We start from the raw sequence: 19963 nt of genomic DNA, 5'->3' as shown, positions 1-19963 counted from the left end.
GTGTAATTACGCAGCCTGAGGAGAGAAGGGGAGCCAGATGATTTTAGATCCCTGTCAACTCTTAACGGAGGCAAGTCTGATGGGAGGAACACTAATGCAGTGGAGATACTGGCAACAACATCACAATGCAGAGAGCCCTTGGGGTAAATCCCTGGCCTGGGCCATTTCCATCAGCCAGGGCCTGGTAGCGCCTGCTGTGGGGAAGTGTCCTGAAGCTCACCCTGGGCAGGAGGCAGCTGTAGCCCAGGAGGAGGCAGGAGCTTCCCTACTTGTTAAGCATGGCCACGGTCACAGCCTCTTCTTTCAAAGTAGATTTCCTGAAAACTGTACAGCTCTCTAGCCTACCATTAACAGACAGCCCGGGGCGTGCAGCCCTGACGCTGCAGAGCACCTGTGCCAGGTATGTGAGACAAAGCTTAAGTCCCAAAATAACAAAAAATATCTACATCACAGGTGTGGCAATCGATGGGAATAATCATGAAGTCAAAGAGAGACACATTCAGCTGGTCAAGAAAAGGGGCAAAGTTAAAGCTCTGGATGAAGAACTTTACAGTAAGTGGAAGACCTCTGAGTCAGAGGAGCGAGTGCAGCACGAGCTGCTTCACAGGATTGTATTCCAAAAGTATGGGAGACCGAAAGTCTTCACTTGTCCCAGTTCAGATAAACAGAAGAAGTGTTAAGCCCATGCTGTAAAACTGTGCTTTACAGGGTGTGGGATGGTTTATTTTAGGTGGTAGCAGCACATGGATAATTTTTTTTTTTTTTGAGACGGAGTCTCACTCTGTTGTGCAGGCTTGAGTGCAGTGGTACGATCTTGGCTTACTGCAACCTCCGCCTCCCAGGTTCAAGTGATTCTCCTGCCTCAGCCTCCTGAGTAGCTGGGATTACAGGTACCTGCCACCATGCCCAGCTTATTTTTTGTATTTTTAGTAGAGACGGGGTTTCCCCATGATAGCCAGGATGGTCTTGATCTCCTGACCTCATGATCTGCCTGCCTCAGCCTCCCAAAGTGCTGGGATAACTAACAGGCGTCAGCTACCACGCCCGTCCAGATAATTTTTTTTAAGTGTTAATAGTTACATGCAGTAGTTATTTTAATTATTCTGGCAAATGATAGTGCTTTTCTATTTGTAGTAGGGATATAATCATTTTCTTTTTAAAATAAGCTTATTTCTGTGAAGAAGTGAGCTAAATTACAGAGAAGTAGTAAATAATCCTCAGCACAGGTGGTTTGTGGGCCAGCCCAGACTCCCGTGGTGGGACCTGTCATACCTCACCCCAGGAGTCGGGGGTGCAACACCAGGAAGAGCACCTACCTGGTGGGTAATGTGACTCGGTGTGACGACATCAGGTCGACTTCACAGTCCCAGGTCAAGGATTGTTGTTAAAGTGCAGCAAACTGATTTTCCTTTCATTTAGAGCAAGACAGCATGGACTTAAAAGTGGAGTTTGAAACACACTTCGGCATTGCCCACACTCGCTGGGCCACCCACGGGGTCCCCAGTGCTGTCAACAGCCACCCCCAGCGCTCGGACAAAGGCAACGGTACGTGGCATGCTTCCCCGTCCCCATGGTTCCACCTCACCCTGAGCTATGTCAGGGCCAATCCCTACCAGAGCAAGTTCCACGCCCTCCTGTAACTGACTTCTCAGCCTGCTTCACCTCCCCAAGAGAATGCAGATGTCCCATATCCCAGAGCTCTGCTGGTGGCCTCAGGAGGCAGGCAGCCTGGTCCCAGAGTGGTGCTGGTCTCCCGAGAATGCGCAGGAAAATGATGGCACTTAAAACCAGGAGAGCTGCTGGCTCCATGGAACCCAGCCCATGAGTGGGATGAGGCCGCGTGAGGGACTAAGGGGCCTGGGCACTGTTCCTCCCCAAGAGATGGAAATGTTCCCCAAGGCTGTGCCCTTCAGGGAAGGATGGGTTCTGTCCTCATGCAGCTAAACCCACCTCTTCCCCGCAGAGTGGTCCAGGTGAGGGCAGGGGCTGTACTGGTCTTGGTTGGTGTCTGAAGCACCATGGGCCCCAGCAGGAGACCTCTGCAGCCAGGGGCTTAAGGTTTGGAGAAGTAGGGGCTGCAGCCAGAAGCCCAAGGGCTCTTCCCAAGTGGAGAGCCCCCAGCTCAGCTTGCTTCATGTTTTTAAAAATTGAGAATCACTGTGCATGAAATTCCAGACTCTTGGCATCCCTTAGGATCTGGAAACACTGAGGTGATGGTGCCTCGGAGCTCCACAGATTGGCAACAGGCCGAGGTTGCTGTGACTGCTGTCCTCAGTGGGTTTCAGGCTCTTCTGTTCTCCCAGTCACCTCCTCAGGTCAGCTCACAGGTCCGTGTCACTTGCCTGGATCCCCAGGACAGCTCTCCATGCACGATTCTTTTAAATGACACCCTTGTCCCCTCTCATCGGGGAAAGACTGGTAGGTCTGCAGCTCCTGGTGGCAGCTCTCAGAGGTCTGTGGTCAGCCCCCAGGGCGCTGGGCCTCCTGCAGTGGGATGCAGTGGGCATGGAGCAGCGGGAGAGAGGATCTAATCCCTGTCTCCTCCCAGGCCTTCAAGGGCAGGCAGGAGTCTAGGATATAACCTGGGCCTTCCAGGGTGAGGCCTGCACTGGTCTTAAGCCCCTGAAGCCCCCAACCTAGACATGCCAGGGGAGGGTGTATAGCAAAGAGAGTGATTTCTGGAGTCAGCCAGACCCCTCCCCCCAAGACATCCTCTGGCATAGTGTAAGTTCTTGCCAAGCCTAATGTTAGATAGGACCAAATACATCAGAGCAGTTACTGGGGGCTTACTAGGAGGCACTAAGCCTTGACGCTTGACAAGTCCCACTGCAGTTAATCCTTGTGGAAGTCAGGCCACGGGAGCCCAGCACCACCCTGCTTGGTGTCCCCTGCTCACTGCAGATGTAACGGGGGGATGAGCAGGCACCCCCACCACCAACAGAAAGTACGGTGGTGCAGCTTCTCCCCAAAGCATTCTATAGGGCTTCACCAGCTCACCCTGCCCAATTTGGAAGGGAAGGCGTCCCCCAGAGAAGGAAAGGAGAGCTCCACCCACCCTGCACAGCAGAGTAGCTTGGTAGTAGCACAGTAGTCAGGGCTACTCATATATCCATGTGTCTGAGTCTTGAGGGAGTGAGGTTTTTGCTGGTGCCTGTTCCTTGGGTCTGGCCCATGCCTTGAACCACAGGGCATTACATGACTGAAGCACATACCCTGTATCCAGGAGGAGAACAGCAGATCCCATGGTGCTGAGGACCTAGAATGTACATCTGGCCAGAGCCCAGGTCAGATGCAGAAGCTGGTCCCTGGAGTAGTCATGCTGGCTGAGAAAACACTGCACCTAGACCATGTGCCCTGAGATGTTGCCACCTCAGCCACAGCCTCCTGCTCTCCCAAGTGACAAAATGAACCTCATCAGAAAACCCCCCACTTCAGTGCAGACAATGATTCTGACTATGTCCCCAAAGCAGGGAGGCTCCAAGAAGACCCACCCACACCCAAACTTGGACACTCTAGCCCTGACTCAGGATGAGTAATTCAAAAGAACAGGGCAATAAGCAAAGATTCATAAAATTTCATGAATAGCTCAGCAGTGATAGCTGAAGAGCATGCTTTGAAGGAAGTCTGAACACCCAGCAACTACACTGCACAAGGACATTACGCAAAGATTTTGCACAGACAACATGGATTCTAGAAAACAAGTTAATGATAGGATCATAGAGAGATAAAAGAAAATGTGACAGAATTAAGAGATAAGAGGATAGTGTAAAGAAACTGTATCACCCTAGACATGAAAAAAATGGGGAAGGGGAGCCAGTTAATACGGATCCAACATATGGGTAACTGGTGTGCACAAGAAGCAATCAGAGCACAGAGAAGCGTGCACAGAAGTGGTCAGCATGTCTGTTGAAACCGGGCTTTTCTTATTCAAGCCCTCCCATTTTTGGGTGTAAGCTCACAAAACAAATAATATGATTTTTCTTTTAGTAGAGGAAACCATGGTGAGAATAAAGAAAAAGGATAGTGGAAAAGGTTTTAAAAGATGCTGTAGGAGAAATCTTTGCTCAACTGAAGGAAAACTTGAATTGGAGATCCCAAGAAGGGATCAAAAATAGTCAGTAGGCGGGGAGCAATGGCTCATGTCTACAATCCCAGCACTTTGGGAGACGGAGGCGGCGTGGGGGGGGGGTCTCCTGAGGTCAAGAGTTCGAGACCAGCCTAACCAACACGTGGAAACCCTGTCTCTACTTAAAAAATGCAAAAAATAGCCCGGCATTGTAGCACGCACCTGAAATCCCAGCTACTCAGGAGGCTGAGGCAGGAGCATCACTTGAACCCAGGAAGGCAGTGGTTGTGGTGAGCCGAGATCACACCACTGCACTCTAGCCTGGGTGACAGAGCGAGACTGTCTCAGAACAATAATAATAATAATAATAAATAAGACTTCACAGTGATGCTTTGAAAAAAATAATTGTCAATATTTATGAAGTGCATCCAACATCTAGATACCTCCTGGTGGAATTATTGAACCTCAAGGGCAATAGGGAATCTTTCTGTCCTCTAGGAGCAGAGGGAAGGGGGGCTACTTGGCCAGAAAAATTCTCAGGCTGGCCTTGGACCTTTCCCTTAAGGCACTCATGCACACGCTATTCATTGAGAAAATGCAGTGGGGTGGAGGCAGACACATCCCTCACTGCACCCCAGGGTCAGCGGGGTGCCACCTGTGCAGAAGCCGCCCACATGAGCAGGATGTGTGGCAGGCCTGGGGGAGGTGGGAGAAGCTGCAGCCAGCAGATCCTGCTGTGCAGGAATGTGGCTGAGCCTGGGGATGCCAGAACTTCTGGGATTTTTCCCCTAAGAAAACCAAGATTTTAAAGTGAACACTCAGAATTTTAAAAACTCAAATATTGGGCCAAGTGTGGTGGCTCATGCCTGTAATCCCAGCACTTTGGGAGGCTGAGGCAGGCGGATCACAAGGTCAGGAGTTCGAGACGAGCCTAGCCAATATGGTAAAACCCCATCTCTACTGAAAATACAAAAATTACCTGGGTGTGGTGGTGGGTACCTGTAGTCTCAGCTACTTAGGAGGCTGAGGCAGGAGAATCACTTGAACCCAGGAGGTGGAGGTTGCAGTGAGCTGAGATCACGCTACTGCACTCCAACCTGGGCAACAGAGCAAGACTCTTGTTTCAAAAACCCCACAAATATTTTTACAACACAGTGTGGATCAAACAAAGCATGTGGCTGGACTGTCAGTTGGGAATGCCTGGAATCATTTCTGGAATGAAGGGTTCATCATCCCCACTGGACATGAACCCCAAAACCTGTTTGATATTACAGTAGCACACAGGGGAGAACTCTCTGCATGGTCAGGCTGGTGGTTGCTGGTCACTGAAAGAGGGATGTGTATTTCCTAGGATTCACATTGTAGTAGCTGCTGCAGTCTAGACATCAGTGTTAATCCCTGTTTCCATTGTAGTAGCTACCAGTAGATATCAGTGCTAATCACTGTAAACAAAGTGCACTTAAGTCTTTATGGGCCTGGAGTTTGCAGAGAGCTCTCAAGCCTTGAAATCATCTCTCTTCGCATCTGACTTGAACTTCCTTCTCAATAGCATTTCTCTCTTAACTTTTCTTTCAGAATTTGTTGTCATCCATAATGGGATCATCACAAATTACAAAGATCTGAGGAAATTTCTGGTAAGATGCTTCCCCTAGGTAATGTCTCAGTTCCATGGTATTGGTCTCCCCGGAAACTTTCCAACCATCTCATTTCCTTACGGAAACCAGCGTGGGAACTGAGACCCACACTCAGCCACGTCACCATGTTAAGCAGAAACTTCTGCCTCGGCTGAGCCAGGCCCTGCAGATCTTGTTTGAGGAGATATCAGGGCATTAGTGTTTATCTCAAGGGGCGCTGCAGATTCCCAGAATCAAACTAACAGGAACTTAGTTTTATTAAAGTGTCTGCATTATATAACACAGCCTCGGAGTTGGGGCGGGAAGTCAGACAGTGTCTAAAATTTGAATGGCTTTGTGGTGATGGTTGGGATGTGGGTGGATTTGACTCAACGTATTTTATCATTTTGACTGCTGTTATTTTGCAATGTCTAGATTAGTGGCAAGGGCGAGCTTCTGAGGTGGGATGATCTCAGGGCATCCTGGAATGACTCAGAGGTGTTTGGCTGTGTGATGCTGGCAAACATTTTTTGTCTCTTCCCAGTTTTCCTCGTTCTTGACTTAAGTCACTCCAAGCATAGATCATCAGGGAGGAGAGGGAGCTGGCCAAGCAGGCGTTGCACAATGACCACTCTCTCACACTATGTCGACTGCATATTTCAGGAAAGCAAAGGCTACGAGTTTGAGTCAGAAACAGATACAGAGACCATTGCCAAGCTGATTAAATATGTGTTCGACAACAGAGAAACTGAGGACATTACGTTTTCAACATTGGTCGAGAGAGTCATTCAGCAGTTGGTGAGTTACAAATCCCATCTGTCTAACTCATTCCTTCATTTTTTTCTTTAAAAACATTTTTTTCAAGCAGAAAATGGCAAGGAATCCTTTATTTTTTGTAAGCCCTTATTAGACAAACTTGCACACAGTCCTGAGGATAAAAAACAGCTCATTTACAGTGTCTGGTCTTAAGATATTACACTCTTGTAGACCTGGAAGACATTCTGTGGTTTGGTTCATCAACATCAAATAGAAAGTGCCCTGCTTCATTCTGACACTTCCAAAATTGTGAGTGGCATTAGAGTCTATGACTTCTTACAATGTACACATGAACGTGGTGGTGGTGTGCAGGAGAGGGCTGTGGTACCAAGGGAGGATGTCATTTTGCGGTTTTTTTTGTTGTTGTTCTTATTTTTGTTTTTGAGACGGACAGAATCTCACTCTGTCACACAGGCTGGAGTGCAGTGGTGCAATCTTGACTTAGTGTAACTTCTGCCTCCCAGGTTCAAGCAATTCTCCTGCCTCAGCCTCCCAAGTAGCTGGGAGTACAGACATGCACCACCGTGCCCAGCTAATTTTTGTATTTTTAGTAGAGACATGGTTTCACCATGTTGACCAGGCTGGTTTCGAACTCCTAACCTCAAGTGATCCACCTGCCTTGGCCTCCCAAGTGCTGGGATTACAGGCATGAGCCACCATACCTAGCCTGTTTTTGTGATAGCCCTATCAGAGCATGTCTGTATGTGGAACAGAATGGCCCAAAAGAGGGAGAGAAGGAGAGAGATCGGTGACATCCCAGAGGACAGAGCCCAGGGAGCTGAAGTCCCTGAGAAGGGAGCACACACTGGGGGTATTGTCCAAGGGGAGGCCCCCACACTGAGGAGGAGGTACAGCAGACACAGGCCCACGTGGGGCGAGGGAGGAGGAGAGGGCTCCAGGCCTCTCAGAGCCCATCCTCCCAGGCGGCAATGCCACCCAGTAGCTCCCCCAGGGCCATGGCAGCCTGGACACTGGCCTGGAGCCCAGAACATCTGGCAGGCACCACCTTGTGGTTTAAAATATATTATTCTTGAGCAGGTGTTTTCAGGGTCTGATTTAAAAAGTAAGTCTACTATTGAAACCCTTTTTGTCCTCTAACTCCTGTTTTTGGAGGTCCATCATTTAGAGGATGTGTTTATAAATAACAGCTTATCCCACACTTAATGCACTGGATAATGTACATTGAGCCAGTTAGGTATTATAGCATGCTGTTTTTTCTTTTCCATTTTTATTTTGAAATTTTAGAAATACCTCTCTCATAATGACACTTAAGACTTTTCCTGGCTGGGAGAGTACAGGGCTCTTTTTGGCAGAGAGTGAGCAGCGTTTTTTTTTGTTGTTGTTGTTGACAAAAGCAGCAGGGTCTGCCTGAAGCCCCCTGGTTTGGGGCAGTTTGAAAGCCCTGCTGAGGCCTGGGGATGCCAACTCAGGTTTCTCTGGCCTTGCAGCTGAGTTGGCAACCTAGACCCGACATGCTGACCACACAGGCCTGGGGCTGCCTGCAGCTCCCACACTTGGAGGATGGCATGTCGAAATTCAGATTTGCAGCTGTTTATATATAACTGAGCTTGGCTAGGGTTGTGGTAAATTAATACAGGCAAGACCTAGGGGAGAATTTTGCACCAAGAATTTAAGTAGAAAAAGCATCTGGAGTCTTGTGTTGGAACTGGATTCTAGTTCTGGCTTTCCACAAACCAACCACATGTTGAGCTAAAGTGCAGTTCACAGGGGCTTGCTGAGTAGGTGCGGTCCCTGAGCAGGGCAGGGCAGCCTGGTCCCAGCTATCATCTCCTGTGTCTCTTACTGCCCCTGTCCACCCAGCTGGCACCCCGCCGGGCTCCCTATGGGCCTGGGCAAGCGTGCTGCACATTGCTCACTGTGGAATTCACACATTTTGGTCTGTGGTACTTCCTGTGACACCGTCTGTTTTGCTTTCCCTCATGACATTACCCCAAATGCGCTGTTCCTGCACTCAGCTCCCTGAGGGACCCCAGGACCTCCCACCAGGAAGAGGGGCCCAGGGAGACCCATCTGGGGTGTGGCCAGGCTGCAGCAGCATGGCTGATGGAATGAGTTGATTCTCACTATTTATGTGTTTTCAGGAAGGTGCATTCGCGTTGGTTTTCAAGAGCATCCACTACCCAGGAGAAGCTGTTGCCACACGGTAAGGCAAAACACACTGGCATTTCCCATAAGAAAGAAATAAAATAGTGGCTGGGGACGGTGGCTCAAGCCTGTAATCCCAGAATTTTTGGAGGCCAAGGTGGGCAGATCATGTGGTCAGGAGATCGAGACCATCCTGGCCAACATGGTGAAGCCCAGTCTCTACTAAAAATACAAAAATTAGCTGGGCATGGTGGCACGTGCTTGTAATCCCAGGTACTTGGGAGGCTGAGGCAGGAGAATTGCTTGAACCAGGGAGTGGGAGGTTGCAGTGAGCTGCAATCACACCACTGCACTCCAGCCTGGTAACAGCAAGACTCCATCTCAAAAAAAAAAAAAAAAAAAAAAACAAGAAAAGAAAAGAAAATCACATAGCTGGAGAGAGAAGGGAGAGATAGGGCCTCTGGCACACTGGTATCTAAAGGACAACTGTGGCTCAGCCCGGGGGACTGCACCCCACTATCTCTATGGCCGGTGGTGCTACACTTCTGAATTTTTTAAAAAAGAAACCAGAAAGTTGGATTTTTATTTGAAATCTCCAGATTTTCAGAGGTAGGCAACAAATTCCAGTTATAAGTAAACTTGTACAGATGGGGCAGATCCAGGTTTTGTGGGGCTTGAAGCCTGTACAATACGGGGCCCCCCTTTAAGAAAAAGCATGCAAAATTATGAACACAAAACTAGGAAGCAAAGTGAATACTGATTTGAATTCAGTACAGAAGAGGCCTTGAAGGCTCAGAGCTGAAGCTTCACCTTCACAAAGGAGCATCCCAGAAATCAACTTAGAGGCCTGGTTCAGCCCATGTGTCCCTCTATTATGGTGGGCCCCCAGTGCTGTGCAGATTTATAGAAGGAGATTAAGTGCCATCCTCTTTATATTCAAATGGGTGATCATCCATCCATCCACCCATCCATCCATCCATCCATCCATCTAACCATGTAACAAATATGTGCCGTGCACTTACTGTGTGCTGGGCCCTAAGGACTTAGTGACATCTGACCTGGTCCCTGCCTTGAAGGGCTAAACAGATGTGCAGGAGGGCAGAGAAGGGCAGAGGATGGTGACGCCCTATGCCGGGCCCCAGCACAGGACATCACCTTACCTGGCAGAGGGGCAGTGGTGGGTAGCCCTAAGCAGGAGGCTGCCTGGGGCAGGCAGGCAGTGGGGAGGAGCCAGCATGAGCAAAGGCAAGGGGTCCAGAGGTAGTGGGACCTCCCAGGATCCCTGTTGGCAAGGTGGGGGTATCGTGCAAGGGCATTGGTGGGACGGAGGCATCCAGGCTCAGGGTGTGCTTACTGACACCTGCTATGTGCCAGGCATGGGAGCCAGTGGTGAGCAAGGTGGTGTGGACACTGCTCCAGGGCCTCAAAGGCTGCAGGGAGTGGAGAAGCAGACAAGGCCGGCTCTATATGGCCTCAGTGCCCTGCGGGCTGCAGGCTTCATTCTGAAGCTTCAGGGGAGACATCTAGAATGAATCTGTGTCTTTGAGAGACTGGGCCAGAGAGGGTGAGGCTGTCTCTCCCAGACTGCCATAGTATCTCGGCAGGAAACAGCAGGAATTTATCATGATTTTTAAAATCTTTTCTAAGACTGGATCTAATTTGCCATTTGGAATTTAATTCCTTCAGTTCATAGAATTATAAAATACCAGTTGGTTCCTATCAAATTAAGAAGCCCTTTTTAAAATCTAATTTTATCATGATGTTACTATTTTAAATGAGCTCAGAAGAAAGCAGCGTGAAGAAGCAATAAAGCTTTATTTTTTAAAATTGCTTATAACTGAGGGCTCTGTAACCTCCAGGACAATCTTTAGGTTGTCTTGGGAGAATTATACGTCTCAAGGTCTAGAGAAACCGCAGAGCTCAATCTACAGCAATAAAATTTGGGGGAGTCATTTGCCAAGAAAATTAGATAAGCATGTACTTTCTCACTGCCATTATTATAAACTGTTTGTGCTTGGTGCCCACTGGACCCAGAACTGTGTCTCAGATTTGCTTTACACAATAAATGATTGAAATATTCAAGGTGTTCATAGCACCTTCCTCAAAGCCCCAGGCTTTGTCCCCTGCTTTGAGAAGTCATAAGTGGGATCCAAACAGGACAACATGACTGGAAAGCAAGGTCTGTTATTGTTGAAGAAAAATTTAGGAACTGCAATGAGTCAGGCTAACAGACCATGGATATATGTGGGCTGGATTCAAGCTGATGAACAAGTACTTAATTAGTTTCATTGATCTAGCAAGAAATTGCTTAAGGTAAAATGTCACCCAGTTGTATTCTAATTCATGTGTTTGAAACAGCTCTCTTAAATTGTCTTATTACAGTGTTCGTCTGTGTTTTCTTCTTATTAATAAATTAATGTGCAGAGGCAGAATGGCACACATCCTTTATTAACTACTACAATTTTACCTGCCTGGGTTCTAAGAACTGCAGGTTTAGAACGCATGCATTACCAGAGTGAGACGCTTATTTCTGTGCACACCTATGGTAAATTTTATTTGCACACTGTAATTTATAAGAATGAGCAAAGGATCAGATTTTGGAGGCAAGATGTCATTAAAATCATGAGATCTTAATCACATTCACCACTAGAAGTTGTAAATAGAAGGAAATATCCTAAAGACTCTTTCCTGAAGATTCCCTGCCGAGGTACTCAGAGAGCCGGTCGCCAGTGGCTGAAACAGAGACCCTGGAAAGGAGGCCTGAGTGAGGGCCCTTCACCTTAGCCAGCTGTAGACTTCCCAAGATTTTGCTTGTGACAATCACTGTCCCCTTTATGATGAAGTCTACCTGGTACAGGGTGAAGATTCTAAACTTCATCCACAGGGTGTCACTCAGGCAGAGACAAAAACTACCCAGGGAATTGCCGTATGTCACCTACAAAGTAGAGAATATACAAAAGTCAATCAGTCTAGTGCCCACTAATGCCAGAGAACTGGGCTAGGGGAAGGGAAGGAACAACAGGGGGTCTTTGGGCAGATGGTGGGTGCAGAGCCCTATCATTGTAGGGATGTGCTGCCACCGAGGCTAGGTGGAGACCCCGAGTGCACCTGCGCCCCACCAGCACCTCCTCCACTGCTGAACACTCAGCCTCTGCCGTCTAACCATGTGGGTTGGTCATGTGTGGAGACTCAACTGTACTGGAGGAGGCCTGGCCTGGGAGGGCAGGGGTGGGAAAGGTTACCAGGCTTACTGGGTAGGTGAGTGATGCCAAGTCAGGGTCCTGGGACTCAGGACCTGGCCATTTGGTCCTGTGCTCCAGACATCCATCCTGTGGGACCTAAACAGGATCCTCCATCCCTGGGAAAGGGCTAGATTTGGGAATCCCACCTCAGTTGCTGGGCAGACACCCAGCCCTGGGCGTCAAAGGCGATGGGTAACTGGATGCCTCCTCCCTGCAGGAGAGGCAGCCCCCTGCTCATCGGAGTCCGCAGCAAATACAAGCTCTCTACAGAACAGATCCCCATCTTATACAGGACGTGTAAGTTTCTCAAGAAGGACTGGAACAGCGCAGCTGCTGCCCGGCGTCGCAGGACTCAGCAGCTGCTCTGGCACGGTCAGCTCCCCTCCGAGGCAAGGATGTCCCACTCTGAGCCAGACCCAACGGGCGCACAGCTCCAGGTCTAAAAGGTTTTCGTGCAACTGAGACTTGGCTCCGTTATTTTTTTAAGCTTTTTATTATGGACATGAATGTATCATGATTTTGTATATTGTCAAACATAGACAAAAGTGCCGTTGTATAATGGCAACTGTGCCTTGATTTGAGTGCTTCTTTGGTTTGTTTTTGTTTGCATTCCTCTCACACTGTAGCCATTTAAATGCTTTTGCAGTCGTACTGTGCTATTTGGGGATCTTTTACAGGATTTGGCTGACGCAGCCAAAGCTAAAAATTACAAATTTCTCCCACATATATTCAGAGGGGAAATTGGTTCCCTGCTGCATGTTATGCAAACAAAACATCCCAGTGGGATTTGCAACTCATTCCTCCATTTGCTAGGCACTCTGGAGAATGTGAAGAATATCTGTAAGACACGGATGAAGAGGCTGGACAGCTCCGCCTGCCTGCACGCTGTAGGTGACAAGGCCGTGGAATTCTTCTTTGCTTCTGATGCAAGGTAACTGAGCCTTCTTCTCTTCACTTCCTGGGATTATGTAATCAAAGAATGCTTGTCTAAACACTGCAGGTTCTTACTCATCCTTCCATGTGAGCTGTCGTGGCTCAGCAAGTCGCAGGGCCAGAGCAGAGTTCAGTCGTCCCTGGCCCTGGGCCTGGAGTCCTTGTCCTAGGAGCACCTGCGTGACTGTGGCAGGTAGCCCTGGTGGCCAAAGGCCAGATGCACTGGTGGGCACAATGCTTTGAGCCTGCACAAAATAAATGGGTTAGTTGCCAATGTTGGAAAATTGGGAGATTTCACAGGAAAATCTGGATCTCTAGCTTCTCTGGAAGAATTAGCTGATCTGGGTACACTGTGCTACCCTCTCTCAGGCAGCAGGTGTCTGGATCTGCTCAAAGCCTGCTCCCTTTAGATGGGTCAAGTGTCTCCACACCTCAGTCCCTCCCATGCCTCTCCCTTCCTTTGCCTGATGTGGGACCATTTGTGAAAGACAGAGCCAAGATGTAGGGAGTATTTCATTTGATTCTAAAGTCCATATTCTCATCAGTCCACCAAATAATGATTTTGAAGAGACAGAGAGAGAGAGAGAGGACAGAGGGCAGGGGTGGAGGGAGAGATAGAGAGAGAGAGAGAGAGAGAACCAGAACACTTTCCTGCTATTTGAAGTAGAAAACCCCTGTAATCACCTCTAGTACCTTCTTCAAAGACCCAAGGCTTGGGTCTTTGTTATATATTTCCATTCTTGATGGATTTTCTCTTTCCCAACCAGCCTGTAATAGGGTCTCACTGTGAGGCAGGGAAGACACCAAGCCAGGTCTCCTGGGAAATGGGAGGGACAGGGAGGCAAGGCCTGGTTAAGCGCATAGCCAGCATCATACTTAACGTTGAGGTCGGGGCAGAGCTTCCCAAATGGTGCTCCTTAGAACATGCCTTCAATGAGAGGCTGGTATTTTTTCAGTGATTCTGAAACACACAGAACTGTAGTTATTGGCATTGTGCCACTGGAATTTGTTGAAGCTTTTATTTCTTAGAAGTTTGTCAAATAATTGTGATCTTAACAATCAATAGTAACTTATGTTCAGTGAAATAGGGTAGATGTTTCTTTTTTTTTTTTTTTAAAAAGCATGAGTGCCTGAAAGGAGAGGAAATAGTTATTTGTAGGCAATACTATTATACATTTTTAAATCCAGCCAAAAGTCTGTTAGAACCGGTAGTACTGACAGCTGGGAATAAAGGTGTGGAAATCCTATATCCCAGCCTTAGCTTCTGACCTGTGTCCGGCATGAGTGGGACCACGTTCACCTTGTTCTCCAGTGTCACCTTATATGACCAGGCACGAGGCTGTCTGCAAACGTTAGGTGAACCAAAAAAGTAATACTACTCACCACAGCATGCATAAATATAAACACACATTATCATACATTGTTGGTTGGTTAATGCTACAATGTAAGCAGTGTTGATCTGTTGGAGACAGGATAGGGCCATTTTTACTTCTTGTCACTCCGTATTTGTACTTTTTATACAATGGGTATGTTTTGTTTAAAATATTTTTTACAGTACAGTGGCTTGCGATCCTTCTTTCTCTTTCTTCCCTAGGATCTGGCTAGATACACCTTTCTTAGAGCCTTAGACCTTGATAGTTTCTCTCCTTACCTTTGCACCAAGAGTTCAAGTGTTCATTTTCTGGCAGTCACATGTGGGTGTGGCTCTGGATAGAATGAGAATGTTTTCTTTTTTTGTTTGTTTGTTTTGAATGGTCTCTCATTCTGTCACCAGGCTGGAGTGCAGTGGTGTGATCTTATGCCGAGTGATTCTCCTGCCTCCCGAGTAGCTGGGATTACAGGCACCTGCCACCATACCCAGCTAATTTTTGTATTTTTAGTAGAGACAGGGTTCACCACGTTGGCCAGGCTGGTCTCGAACTCCTGACCTCAGGTGATCTGCCCACCTTGGCCTCCCAAAGTGCTAGGATTACAGGCGTGAGCCACCATGCTTGGCCGAGAGTATTTTCTCTAAGAGTCCTTCAAGCCCAACCTGATGGGTTATACCACAACTATGTACCATTAATCACCTTTCTTTTTCATTTAGCAACATTTCAAACTTAAAATTATTTTAAAAAACACTTTGTTTTATGATCTCAAGGGAAGAAAGTCATTATTCCTTTCCATACAGAGAAAGTTATAAAAATAAACACAATGACCCTGTGTTTCTTTGGTAAACATAGCTTGCAGATTACTTTTAGGGCCCCTTTGTGTGCATGTGTTTAAGAAACTAGGTCTTTTGTCCTGATGAATTTCCCATTGTCTGGATTTTGCTGAGTGCATCCCCTGGTGTCATTTACAATGTTCCTCTGTCCCGTATGTTTTCTGTACACTAGAGGTTACAAGTATTAAAAGCTCGATTTTATTTAGGTTTGATCTATTTTGGCAAGACTACATAGTTGATGGTGTGTCCTTCCATCAGGAGGCAGGTAGTGTCTCACCATCTCTCTTTTTGTGCTAAGAGCCAGCAGGAGCTTGAGTGTTGCCAGCCTTATCCATCCATGATAAAGCTTCGGTCAGCTTTTCACCTCCTGGTTTCGATAGCCATGGATGGCCCCTGATTAGCACTATTAAAATTAGGAGTTCATAAGTTGATTATTCTAATTCTATTATTTCTTCATTACTAGCTATATCACTTAGAGAAACTTGCTTTCATAGAGTATGTGGTTGTTCCAAAAGACAGATTGTTTAGATTCTTTCCCTACATGATTCAGAATAATGTGTTGGTTCTCAAGTATCCTCCAGAGATGACATTGTTTGGATCCTGATTTGAAGAAACCAGTTATAAAAAGACAGCCATGAGATTATTGGAGAAATGTGAACATACTGAATATTTGATGATATAAAGGAACAACTATTAATTTTAGATATGATTGTGGTATTATAGGTTAAAATAGTTTTAGAGCTATATGCTAAAGTGTTTACAAAAGAAATGATATCATGTCTGGGACTGGCTTCAAAATAATTCCTTGGGGAGGGGAGGGAAGAGTGGAGAAGAAGAGGAAGATTCACTTGCAAATCAATGTTTTTAGTGTGTCATCTCTGTCCCTCCTAAAATGCCAATGATGTGCCCCCACACATGGGGAACAGCAAGGGGCTGCTGCCTTGAAACTGCTCAGGGCAGGGTGCTGATGATGATGCCTGTGTGTCCCTTGCCCCAGCGCTATCATAGAGCACACCAACCGCGTCATCTTCCTGGAGGACGATGACATCGCTGCAGTGGCTGATGGGAAACTCTCCATTCACCGAGTCAAGCGCTCAGCTAGTGATGACCCATCTCGAGCCATCCAGACCTTGCAGATGGAACTGCAGCAAATCATGAAAGGCATGTCCTTGAGAGTCCATGTGCAGCAGCCTTGGGAGCTGACCCTCCTGGTAGCACTCCTAATACTCTCTGCCTGGCCCTGGTAGAGGCCACAGCCCTCCCACCCTCTGTGGCCACCAGGACAGGGCTGCAGGTGTCCTATGGCTTGCACAGTTGAGGGGATGTGGGGAGGCTGGCCTGGTGCTTCCAAGGGGGACTCCTGTCTGCAGCCGGGTGCCAGGTCCTCCCTGCTAGAACGGAGCCCAGTGTGTCAGCTGCCTTCCTTCACCAACGCTGGGGGACTCACTCCCACCCTCAGGCATCATTTCTCCTCTGGGTGGGAGGTCTGCAGTAATGGGGGTGGGGGGCACACTTTCTCCCTACTAGGAGAGCCTCTCTGTCTGCATCCACCTCCATCTCCCTGCAACCTCTGCCCCACAGTGCAGCCTGAGCAAACTTTTAAGAACACGAATCAGCCCCTGTGATCATCCCCCTGCTCAAGGCCCTCCAGTGGCTTCCTACTGTTCTTGGAATAAAATCCAAACTCCCTGCCGCAGCCCATAAACCCTCACACCCCCACCAGAGCCAAAGCCTGGTCCCACCACACTCAACCCTCTGTCCCACTGTGTTCCGCCACAGCCCTTGCGTTCACTGTTCTTCTCATAGGACTGGTTCCTTTTCATCATCTCCAGCTCCCCTGAAATGTCACCCCCTCAGAGAGTCCTTCTCTGCTCCTGTGTCTGCCGTGGTCCCTCCCCCTACGGTGGCCACCCCTTATTCCCCTCACTTGCTTCATTTGCCTGTTGCACCAGTGCCAGGTCATGGGTGGCAGGCCGGGAGCACTGGCGATGTTGGCATAATGAGCGTGCGTATCCTAGAGAACACTGTGTACCCCGCCTGTGGGCGCCTCCAGAGCATCAGGCGCAGCTGCTGCATCAGGATCTCAGACACCCTGCAGCCCCATTGTCCCATCAGCACCATGCAGCCCCACTCAAACCAGAGCACTGGAAATGCCTGTGCGGCTGGAAAGGTTTTTATTACAGAAGCTAGGAGGGTATTTATTAAAAGGAAAATTGCTTATTTCTTTGGGCCTGCTTAGCTGTATTTCCCTAACTTGGTGGCTTTTTGGGACTAAAGCACTTTACTTTCTTTTGGTCTTGCTAACGGGAACACAGCCCAGAGGGACCAGCCAAGCCATTTGTTACTTGCATCCTCTGGCAAACCCCTCCCTTCCTCAGCCTGCAGGGTCCAATATGTAAATTGAAGATGATAGTCATGGTTTCTGACCTGCTTCCCTCTGAAAGTCCATGTCAAGCAGGATGATCCTGGGGATGCCTTTGGGAATCTGCAGTAAACTTTACAGGAGTTGCTATCACTACTGCATAAGGAGAAGAAGTGAACTATTCCTAATGAAAAGCAGGAAACGTAGTGAAATTAAAACTGACCAGATGTTTATTGGACCAGGTAACTTCAGTGCATTTATGCAGAAGGAGATCTTCGAACAGCCAGAATCCGTTTTCAATACTATGAGAGGTCGGGTGAATTTTGAGACCAACACAGGTAATTCCTACATTCAGTGGGGAGCTTCTGCCTATGCCTAGTGCCAGGGAATGTGGTCACTGTGTAGACTCAGCGTTAACACCCTGCCGTGTGCCCTGCAGTGCTCCTAGGTGGCTTGAAGGACCACTTGAAGGAGATCCGACGATGCCGACGGCTCATCGTGATTGGCTGTGGAACCAGCTACCATGCTGCGGTGGCTGTAAGTGTGACACATGCGCGGGGAAATCAACAGCAGTCTAGGGCCAGACACTGGGCTTCAATTTTATCACTCATTTGGCCTTCTGAATTTGGCTAAGCCATTGTACCCGTTCTCACGAGCTAGAGTGAGAAATGACAGGGAGCCCTTTTATATTTGAGGTGGCCTGTGGGTAACCCTCACCACCTGGACAGTGAGGTTTCATGTCACAAACTGTCCCTAGAAGCTCAGCTGCCCCATGTCCCTGTCGTGCCTGTGACTGACTTTAGTCCCCATGTTTGTTGGCTTCAGACGCGGCAAGTTTTGGAGGAACTGACTGAGCTCCCTGTGATGGTTGAACTTGCTAGTGATTTTCTGGACAGAAACACACCTGTGTTCAGGGATGATGTTTGCTTTTTCATCAGCCAGTCAGGTAAGGGACACAGTCACGTGGCTAGCCTTGCATCAGGTCAGCTCTGGGGTCTCTCCTCTTCGACTTCATCCAGTTAAGCCCTCTGCATGGCCACCCTGTGCTGCAATCCCTCTCTTGCAGCAGGTCATTTAACCCTTAGAGCTGTGGATTACTGTCACTGTTGTACGGGGAGGGCAAGAGATGTCTAAGGTCATGCAGCCAGGGGTGACTGAGCCAGAATTAGGATGGAAATCCACGCCTATTAGTTTTTCCTCTGCCCTGTGGCTTCTCTCTCTTCTTGCCTGTTCAACACTTCAAGGACCACTTATTAAGAGTCACGTGGAGGACCCAGTGTGGGCTCTGTGCCCAAGTGCCCAAGCCGAGCTGCCTGTGGCATGCAGTGCCCATGCTGCCTAGCAGGGGGAGGTGTGGGGAGATAGTACTCCCTTTTAGGGCCAAGCTAAATGCACCCATCTGGTGCCATCCCAACACTAGGCTTGGACATTTTCTTCAGCTGCCTCAGGACGGTGATCCAGGGCCATAGGCTTGGAATCTCCTTGAGCTCATGGAGGATTTTTGAAATGTTTTAATTCTGGAGAATTCTAAACCTTTATAAAAGTAGAGATATTCATATAATGAATTGCCTAGCCTCAGCACTGATCAACCAGCCCAGCTGGTGCTGGTTGGACACACTTACATTAAGCCCTCATCTCCATGGGGTTACTTTGAAGCCAATCCCAGACATCATGATATTCATCCATATAAATACTTCAGGATGTATGATTAAAATGATAAAGACAAACATCTAACCACAGTGTCATTGTCATTACCACAACTAAAATATTGATTGTAATGCTCTATTATCTACTGGGATTTTTTTTTTTTTTTTTTTGAGATGGAGTCTTGCACTGTTGCCCAGCTGGAGTGCAGTGGCGCGATCTTGGCTCACTGCAACCTCCGTCTCCTGGGTTCAAGCCATTCTCCTGCCTCAGCCTCCCAAGTAGCTGGGATTACAGGTGTGCCCCACCATGCCTGGCTAATTTTTGTATTTTTAGTAGAGATAGGGTTTCACTATGTTGGCTAGGATGCTCTCGATCTCTTGACCTCGTGATCCACCTGCCTCAGCCTCACAAAGTGCTAGTATTATAGGCGTGAGCCACCACACCTGGCCTCTATTGGGACTTTTAGCACTGCTTCCATTTTCAATTTTAAATACCATTTCCATTTTGTTGACAAGTGAAGAAAAACCAGTACAGACACACCAATCATCCGGCCCACCACCTTATGACCTACGTTCACCTTTGGGTTTATGATCCCATAGGTGGACTTAATGTGAAAATAATGCAGTGGCAGCTTCCGAGTCCCTGTGTGTATAGAAGTCAGCCCTGTGTGTATAGAAGTCAGCCCTGGCCGGGCGCAGTGGCTCAAGCCTGTAATCGCAGCACTTTGGGAGGCCGAGGCGGGTGGATCACTAGGTCAAGAGATCGAGACCATCCTGGTCAACATGGTGAAACCCGTCTCTACTAAAAATACAAAAAATTAGCTGGGCATGGTGGCGCGTGCCCGTAATCCCAGCTACTCAGGAGGCTGAGGCAGGAGAATTGCCTGAACCCAGGAGGCGGAGGTTGCGGTGAGCCGAGATCGCCCCACTGCACTCCAGCCTGGGTAACAAGAGTGAAACTCCGTCTCGAAAAAAA

General features: G+C 48.2%; 1 protein-coding gene across 1 annotated transcript in view; it reads left to right on the top strand.

The window, feature by feature from the left end:
- GFPT2 (glutamine-fructose-6-phosphate transaminase 2) overlaps positions 1–19963 on the top strand; it is a 47427-nt gene that overhangs the window by 15468 nt on the left and 11996 nt on the right. The window contains exons 3-13 of the mRNA XM_032270254.1: positions 454–552; positions 1420–1545; positions 5642–5700; positions 6343–6477; positions 8598–8659; positions 12061–12140; positions 12657–12774; positions 15977–16140; positions 17584–17679; positions 17781–17878; positions 18167–18287. Of these exons, the coding sequence (XP_032126145.1) occupies positions 454–552; positions 1420–1545; positions 5642–5700; positions 6343–6477; positions 8598–8659; positions 12061–12140; positions 12657–12774; positions 15977–16140; positions 17584–17679; positions 17781–17878; positions 18167–18287 (1158 nt within the window). The remainder of the gene's footprint in view (positions 1–453; positions 553–1419; positions 1546–5641; positions 5701–6342; positions 6478–8597; positions 8660–12060; positions 12141–12656; positions 12775–15976; positions 16141–17583; positions 17680–17780; positions 17879–18166; positions 18288–19963) is intronic.

The sequence above is a fragment of the Sapajus apella genome, unplaced genomic scaffold (assembly GCF_009761245.1).
Source record: "Sapajus apella isolate SASKATOON/1434 unplaced genomic scaffold, GSC_monkey_1.0 scaffold206, whole genome shotgun sequence".
NCBI lineage: Eukaryota > Metazoa > Chordata > Mammalia > Primates > Cebidae > Sapajus > Sapajus apella.
The sequence above is the reverse complement of the archived record's forward strand: the minus strand, read 5'-3'. Positions and strand labels throughout refer to the sequence as shown.